Raw genomic sequence first — 9355 nt, 5'->3', positions numbered from 1 at the left:
CAAAAATAAAGATAAAAAGTTTAGTAATTGTTTGTTACTTAATTTTTCTTAATTTATTTAAATAAGTTAATAAAAAATTAAAACTATATACATAAGATAATGCATGCCACTTCAAACACCAAGCATGAGAAATCATAACAGTGTGCCTATGTCAACAAATATGTATGTATATATATATATATATATATATTCTTTGTGAGATATCATTTTTCCAAACTCATATATAATTTTTTGGCTGTTAAGCATTTCATTTTTTTTTTTTTTAAGTGAAAGCCTTTAAGGCCAACAAAAAGTTGGATGGTAGGCAAGAAGAAAAAAGCCAGGTATCTGCTATGATAATACAAATTTTTAATGGCAAAATTATCTTTTTTTATTATTTATACAATCTTTTTTTTTAGTTTATGTTTAAATTAATTTTTATATTTTTTAAAAAATATTTTAATTTATTTATTTTTTTCAGTTGGTCCCTAATATCAATAACATTTAATGTTGGTGACGGAAGAGAATGATCAGGGTATGTGTGTGTGGCCTGGTATAGGTCAAGAGGTGGCGAATGGTCGTCGATGTTGTTGACGGGAGAGAATGATTAGAGTGTGTGTGTGTGGCCGATAAGGGTCGGTGGGTGGATGATGGTCGCCGATGTTGGTGACGAAAACGAAGGAAAATAGTGTGCGTGCGTGGCCCAGTAGGGGTCGATAGGTGGTTAATGGTTGCCGATCTTGGTGGTGGGTGGTATCACTGGCATGCCTGGGGTGTCGTCGGGAGACGAAAACCCCGGGTAGGTGGGATTGTGGGATACAGGGGGGGACTGGGGTTCGGTAGTGAACTGTTGGTAGGAACTTGGGGTTTATATTGTTGCATCTCACACCTATATTTTGATTTGTACCGTACTGAGTTAAATGAACTCACTCTTTTTTCTTTACAAATGATGTAGGGACGGAGTCCGGATCGAAGTTGTTGGCGTCCGAACCTAATGTGTAGAGTAACAGGATAAAGATTTTCGTTTCCTTTGACCGAATAGAATGTGTATTGATGGTAGCATAGTCATTGAGTACGGTTGTATTGTGTGCGATGCCTTGTGTATGATTGTAAATTTACCTTGATCATTGAATAAGGGATTGTGATAGTGTTTTCTTGTGCTTAACCGATTGACTATGGAATTGACTGCTTTGTTAATTACGCTCAACATGAAAAGAAAAAAAAAACGGGACGTTACATTAACTAATTTAAATATTTTTTAAAATATAGAAAAAATTAATACAAAATTAAAATAGGGGTCAAATTTAATTTAATAAGTGAATGGATTTACTAATCTCTTTTTTTTTGTGTTAATCATGTTACCTTTCACGCAAATATAAACTTGGAAGGATATATATATATATATATATTAATTTAACAAAGTTGTTTATGATTATTAGAGTGGAGTTTTATATATCCTAATTATCACAAATTTATAATGAAAATTTATGTAAAAAGAGGTTAGAAATATAATTACGTATTAGAAGGGAGAAATTCATAAGAAAATTAGTTAATTTGGGTTTAAGGTGCATGAGCTTGTGTTAATTAGGCTTTGAGATCATCGATTCAGTGCCCCAAACAATTTAAGGAGGTAGTGTTAGATCTGTAACGTCAACCTCACTCCCTCTCTCTCTCTAACTCTTAATTAATTAATTAATTAATTATCCATTAATTTTATGAATTTGAATTAAAATTGAAATTATAAAAATAGAAATTCCGTTAACGTCATAACGTTTAAATGAATAAAAAATTACAAACAGAGCTCCTTTGAATTGAATCTGAGTGTCTGTCTGATCGTCGTCATCTTCCCTGTTCAACTCATTCTATAAAACGACAGCCATTGTTTCTAGAAGCACTTTACACTTTTACCGTTTTAGCCCACTTGCTTAGAACTTCCAAAATACTTTACAAAATATTCTTTTAGAAAAAAAAAATAAATAAATAAAAAACCAATCATACAAACCCTTAAAGCCTATAAAGCTAAATCACTCATATCTTGCGAAATCCATAAAGCAGACCTCTCTCAGTGCTCCTTCAAATCATTAGTCTCGTCTTCTTCGTCTTTACCTTTTTGCTTTTTCTTCATTCTCTTCTGAAACAGTATGGATCTAATCCCGGATCTCCCAAACGATATAGTTCGTGACTGCTTGATTCGCCTTCCTTACAAACAGTTCCCGGCGATCTCATCCGTTTGCAAAGGCTGGAGACTTGAGCTTCAGCTCCCAGAATTTTTCCGACGCAGAAAAGCTACTTCTCATAGCCAAAACCTCTTCGTTATGTCCCAAGCCCGAGTCGACCCGAACAGGAAACCGGGTGCCGCTAAACGGTACACTACGCCGGTTTATCGGGTCACGGTTCTGGAGCCCGAGACGGGAGAGTGGTGCGAGTTGCCTCCGGCTCCCGGGTTGTCTAACGGGTTTCCTTTGTTTTGCCAGTTTGCGGCTGTCGGGTTGGATGTCGTGGTGATGGGCGGGTTGGACCCGGAGACTTGGGAGACTAGTAACTCCGTTTTTATTTTCAACTTCGCGTCAGCCAAATGGCGACGTGGGGCCGACATGCCAGGTGTACGGCGGTTGTTGTTCGGTTGCGCGTCGGATCTGGATGGGACGGTGTACGTAGCGGGCGGACACGACGGTGATAAAAACGCGTTGAGATCGGCGATGAAGTATGACGTGGCGGAGGATCGGTGGAGTTTTTTGCCTGACATGGCAAGGGAGCGGGACGAGTGCAAAGCGATTTTCCAGCGTGGCAAGTTACAAGTGATCGGCGGGTACCGTACGGATCGGCAAGGGCAGTTCGAAGGAGATGCTGAAGCATTTGATGTGTCCACGTGGCAGTGGGATGCAGTGCATGACACGTTCTTAAAAGCCGGAACGTGTCCGAGGAGTTGCGTGGGAAGTGGTGAGGAGTTGTACATGTGTTGTGGGGATGACGTGGTGAGTCAGAAAGGTTCCACGTGGCAGAGTGTTGGCAAGGTGCCTGCTGAGGTGTGCAATGTTGCTTACGTGGAGAGTTGGAAAGAAGATAAGGTTGTGGTAATTGGGTGTGCAAGATTTGGGGAAGGGCACAAGACGTTTGTGTTTGATTTGAAGAGTTTGAGGTGGACAGAAGTGAAGGAAGATGATGAGTTTAGCGGACATGTTCAAGCGGGATGTCACATGGAGATTTAAATTTAAAACTTTGAGTGAAAATTGTATTACAAGTTTTGATGGGTTCTTTTTGCTTGTTAAATAAACTTTGTTTTTGGCATAATTAGAACAAAGTTTCATGAGTTTTTAAGTCTTAATTATGTCAAAACACATTTTACATAAATCCACATGTATAAATATATTCTTCAAGGTTAAAAATTAAAAGATGTTGTATATATGGTGTCCTCTCTTTCATGAAGCTAAAGAAACTCTATTAGGGTTTCTTACCATTTACTATTGTGTTCTTCGATTTTCTCATTTTGATTCTTCAAATTTTCATTTCTTTTGTGAGATTATTGCAAGATCTTGCGAATTAAATAATTGAAGCAATGATTTATTTTTTTTATTAATTTAAACTCGTATAACCAGCAATTTTTTTAAAATGAATCATCTTGTTTGGTACATTTTATTATATATTTTGAGTGAAATTAATTAAATATCTAAGTTTTCTTAATTGATCGATCGTTTAGCTTTTTATGGATTAAAGATAACTATATTAAAAATTACGTCGTATCATCATTGAGAAAAAAATTTTACTTTCATTTAATTTTTTTTTACATTAAAATAATTATTTAATAAATTTATAATCTTATTAATCAAATCACACATAAATACTAATCATAATATAATATTTTAACGAATATACATGAAAATATATAATATCGTATAGAAGAAATAAAGTGTTAATTATTCCGTTATATATTATTTTCGGTTACTCATATATTTTTTTTTCTTTTCTCACTTAGTTTTTTAAAATTTATAGTGTTGTAACATATATTTTAGTTAATAAACTCTATATATACTTGTACTTCTCCAATAACTTTCTAGTTAAAGATAGACAAAATGATTTTTACCATATTTAAGTCATGAAATTAATCCATTTATCTTAAGAAAAAATTAAGGTATGCTCAAGAATGAGTAGAGTAGTGACAAACTTTTTCAACAGCCTCTCATATGAAATTAACAAACTATATATATATATATACAAACATATTATTAATAATGAATTTTTATTAATTGAATTGTCATATAATGTAATTATATTAGCCGATTTATTTTATTTTTTCAAAAGTTAAACCCACATATTTCATGGTCTCAAAAATTGGAAAATTTAAAAAGTCAAAGCACACCATCCTTCCTCTTGCTATATATATATGTTTCTTAAACCCTTTGAAGAACTTCATCTGTTCAAAGTCTTTGTTCTTTTGCACACCGTTTTGACTGTCTTATAAAACATACATATACGTATATATATATATATAATATTTTTTGACTTATTCCTTGGGATAAATCAATTATTTATCAATTACCCATCTCAATTTTATAATTGTTTGATTTTATTCTTGGCCTTTTAAAGCATATATACTTAAAGGAACACAGTTATTGACCATATAACATAACAACATTAGTCTAAAAAGTTTAAGAACATTCTTTCAAAGAAAAATAAAAATATAAAAGAACATTCTAATTATTAAATTACCCACTTTTGAAATTCCAGCATTTTCATGTGTAGATTCTCTTCCAATAATTTGTTGAGATACTCTTCTTTTAATTTCAGTTTTATAATATATATATATATATAATCAATTATTTTTTAAGGATAAAAAATTATTATTATATAACATAAATGTACAACATTTTCCATGTTCTCAAGGTCGTTTATTAATTCATCATATAAATTAAAACTAATATTTTTTATACATTTTTTCATATCATAATATATGTATAATTATATGTTAAAAGATAGTACATAATAAATTTCAATTTTTTAAAAAAAAAGATAATTAAATTACAAAAATAATAATAATTATCGCGGAGAAAAATTAATTGGTTAAACAGCCAACTAAGTTCATTAAAAATACAGATACAAGTTTTTTGAAATTAATTAATTAGATTACTACATACAATTAAGTGGCGGCTGTATTAATAATAATCTTTACAAATTAATATTTAAAGGTCTAAAGACTTTATTTAGTTCATACAGTATATTTATAATAATAAAGATATACGTACGTATGTGTATGTATATGTGTATGCATATATATATACATATATATATTACCTTCTTTGGTGTACGTATTTATAATTATTCAAACTCGAATTGTTATAAAAAGAAATGATGACGCGTGAGAAGTTATTTATTCTTATGAAATTGAATTTTGAAAAGTCTTTTGTGTTTGATGTTTTTCTTCTCAACCTCCCAACATAATTAATACTTGGTAATATTCAACCTTTCTCTTTTGACGATAAACACTTAATTAATTATTACAAGACAAGAAATTAGAGAATCTAATAAGGAATAATAATTAAAATTTATAATTATTAATACATTTTTTGAGTAAATTATTAAATTAAAATTTGAAATTTAACACTGTTAGAATTTTTCAAGGATTAAAAAAAAATTAAATTTCCATTCGTTTCACTTTAAAATTAATAACTTAAAAGTGCATTTAAATAAATTTATATCAAATTCAATTTTTTTAAAAAATAATCTACTACTATATAAGAGATAAATATAAATCGAATCTCCTAAAAGATAAATTTTCACTAGTAACATGATATTTAAAAATAAACATGTTCTGAATCTAAATAAAGATGAATCTTATTTGAATTCAAATTAACAAATAAAATAAGTCATAATTTCTATGTTAATTGTGAAGGCTCAAAACCTTAAGAGAAACAATTTATTTTGTAAGGGCGGAATCAAATAATAATATCAGGATTTACATTTCTCACACAGTAAATTAGAGTGCCCAATAAGACTACGAAAATATCTATTTTACAACAGTTTATAAAACAAAAATGAAATAAATAGTTGAAAACAAATAAATAAACGTCCTATGATATTAACCTCCACTAGCAACTTTGATGTGGTATAAGATGTAGCGCCCAGGGAAAATTGAAGAAGAAAAAAAAAAAAACGTTTGTGCCACGTCAGCAGACCCAGTCAGCAGGCCTGGCCAACCAGGACCTGCCACGTGGCAAAACCACGTCGACCGGGGACAGGCCACGTTGGCGATCCGCGTGCGCGCGATCGGACGGCCTAGATCAATCGCGCGCACGGACGGTCCAGATTTAATCAAAAACGGACGGCCCAGATTAAAACAAAATGGACGGCTGAGATCAAAAGGCAAAAGGGTATAAATAAGACCCCCACACCAGACCCCAAACCCTAGCCGCCTGCCTTCGCCGGAGAAGACGAACCAGAAGCCGGTCGCCGCCACCCGCCGCCGCACCGGAGGGATTTCCGACCGCCGATCGAGGTAAATTTCATACCCCCGACTCGTTTTTCCACGTTGATTTCTCCAGTGGCCAAATCGGAGCCAAAATTCCGGCCAAACGGCCGGAAAACACGGCCGAAAGCCAGCGGCGCCGCCGCGCCCCTTCTCGGTTTTTGCCTCCGATGAGGCTCTTTCCGGCCTCCGTTTAATGCAATTTTTATATCACCGTGATCACCATTCTTTTCTCTATAGGTTGATCGGAGCCGAATCACCAAAACACGAACTTTACCGGAGAGCCGCCGCACCCGAGAGCACCGCCGCCGGTAAGCTTCGGGTTTTCGTAAATTTTTGGCCTCCCGAGGGCCGTAGGGTTGTTTTATCGCAAGAACCAATGCGAGTGTGGCCGAAAACGGCCAACCCGAGGCAAACCGCCGTCGCATGGTCAATCTCATCCGTCCGATCCCGTTTAAAGAAAGAATGCATCTGGATCGTTCGTGCACGCAAGATGCGATCTGGCCGTCGGATCACCCAGGCACGCGGATCACCCACGTGGAGCTAATGTCAGCGTGTCCATGTGACGCATTTTTACTCGTCGTGGTTGCTGACAGGGCCGTCCCACATGGTCAAACTTTCTAATTTTGTGATTTTACCATATATTTTCAAATTTTCTTTTAAAACACACTCCTTATTCACACTTTCTTCAATTTTTTACAAAATTGTTTTTAATTTCATAAATAATTTATTTTTTTTCAAAAATTTAATAAAAATTAAATTATTTAAATATATATTTTATAAATAGAAAAAATTTATTCCGGACTAAGTTCTCGAGTTTAAGTGTTACATTCATATTAAACAAACACTTATTATAATTTAGTATCTAATTTTTTATATCCGTTTTTAATTCATCGATAAAAATTAAAATATTTAAAATATGTTTAAAAGTTTAGATAATAATTAATTTTAAAATTTAAAATAATTAAAAAATTTAAAATTCTTGTAAATATTAGTTTTTTTTTATAGTTTGTTTAAATTTTCAAACATAATCTAAATATTTTAATTTTTATATTAAATAAATAAATAAATATTGAAAATTTGTCCCATACTTTTTTTATTTTTATTTTTATTTTTATGTAATTATATATATCATTTAGTACCTTTCATTAAACCAAATAACTTTACGTTGTGGGCTTCTTTTGTTTGTTATTATTTCTTTAAGCTACTATTATATTGTGGATAGAATATAACATGAAATCTTTCTTTGGTCCACCTTTTATAGAAAATCAATTCATGCCATTAATTAAATCAATATAATACCAACTTAACATAATCAACAAATACTATTATTTTTTCTAATAATTTTTTGATTAAGATTTTTTGGGAGAGTCAAGAACATACTAATTATAATCGCCCCTATGTTCCCCATTATCTTTAATATATAAATAATATTTGATTTATTGATAATGAAGTTCGCTAACGGGATTTATTAAATAAATAAAAATATCACACAAAATAAAATATTTGAAAAATAAAATGAAAATCGACAGGCATCTTGTTCTTGATCGGTGCTTTAACCATGGCCCCTCTATTGTTTCTAGAAGAAAGCCATGTGGTTACCCTACCCACTTGCTTACAACTCACAGAAACAAACGACTTTATCTCTTTTCAAATTCTATCAACTTCACAATAATTTTAAATAAACTTTAATTTTAAAAAAAAAAAAATCTTACGCCTATAAAGCCATCAATCCTTTGTTACTCTTCTCAAATCGTTCCTTCTCTTCTTCATTTCTTAATTTCCTGGATTTTCCTCTTTCTTCCATGGATATAATCCCGGATCTCCCTAACGATATTGCCCGAGACTGCTTGATTCGTCTTCCCTACAAGCAGTTCCCCACCATTGCATCCATTTGCAAAGCTTGGAGACTTGAGCTTCAACTCCCAGAATTTTCTCGCCGAAGAAAATCTACTGCTCATACCCAAAACCTTCTTATTTTCTCCCAAGCACGACTCGACCCGAATCGGAATTCGGGTCTGGCGAAAAGCTTCACCACGCCGGTTTATCGGGTCACGGTTCTGGAACCTGATACGGGTGACTGGTCCGAGTTGCCTCCGATACCCGACTTGCCTAACGGGTTGCCCATGTTTTGCCAGCTCGCTGCTGTCGGTTTGGAACTCGTGGTGATGGGCGGGTTAGACCCGGAGACTTGGGAGACTAGCGATTCCGTTTTTGTTTTCAACTTCGCGTCGGCCAAATGGCGGCGTGGGGCCGACATGCCAGGTGTACGGCGGTTACTGTTCGGTTGCGCGTCGGATCTGGATCGGACGGTGTACGTTGCGGGCGGACACGACGGGGACAAAAACGCGTTGAGATCGGCGATGAAGTATGACGTGGCGGAGGATCGGTGGAGTTTTTTGCCTGACATGGCGAGGGAGCGCGACGAGTGCAAAGCGGTTTTCCAGCGTGGCAAGTTGCGGGTAATCGGCGGGTATTGTACGGATCGGCAAGGGCAGTTCGAAGGAGATGCGGAAGCATTCGATGTGTCCACGTGGCGGTGGGACGAGGTGCAGGAGACATTCTTAAAAGGGAAGACGTGTCCGAGAGCTTGCGTGGGTAGTGGTGGGGGAGAGTTGTACGTGTGTTGTGGGGATGACGTGGTGATTCAGAAAGGTGCCGCGTGGCACAGTGTTGGAAAGGTGCCTGGTGAGGTGTCCAATGTTGCGTGTGTAGAAAGTTTGAAAGAAGATAGGATTTTGGTAATTGGGTCGGCGGAATTTGGGGGAAGCCATAAAATCTGTGTGTTGGATTTGAAGAGCTCGAAATGGACAAAAGTGAAGGAAGGCGATGGGTTTAGTGGACATGTTCAAGCGGGATGTCAGTTGGAGATTTAATGTTTTGAAATCAGTAAATGGGAAATTGAAATTTGGTGTA

At 34.8% G+C, this 9355-nt stretch overlaps 2 protein-coding genes across 2 annotated transcripts; both read left to right on the top strand.

The window, feature by feature from the left end:
- Nucleotides 1–2006: 2006 nt before the first annotated feature.
- On the top strand, nt 2007–3382 carry LOC110820995 (F-box/kelch-repeat protein At1g15670-like). Its single transcript, XM_022050643.2, has one exon. The coding sequence runs from the start codon at nt 2121–2123 to the stop codon at nt 3186–3188; it is 1068 nt and encodes a 355-aa protein (XP_021906335.1). The 5' UTR covers nt 2007–2120; the 3' UTR covers nt 3189–3382.
- Nucleotides 3383–8162: 4780 nt separating this feature from the next.
- On the top strand, nt 8163–9355 carry LOC110821149 (F-box/kelch-repeat protein At1g80440-like). The gene has a single exon (XM_088221002.1). The coding sequence runs from the start codon at nt 8245–8247 to the stop codon at nt 9313–9315; it is 1071 nt and encodes a 356-aa protein (XP_088077128.1). The 5' UTR covers nt 8163–8244; the 3' UTR covers nt 9316–9355.

The sequence above is a fragment of the Carica papaya genome, chromosome 5 (assembly GCF_054855325.1).
Source record: "Carica papaya isolate Zhongbai chromosome 5, ASM5485532v1, whole genome shotgun sequence".
NCBI classification, from domain to species: domain Eukaryota; kingdom Viridiplantae; phylum Streptophyta; class Magnoliopsida; order Brassicales; family Caricaceae; genus Carica; species Carica papaya.
Note: the sequence above shows the minus strand (reverse complement) of the source record. Positions and strands in the feature narration are given on the sequence as shown.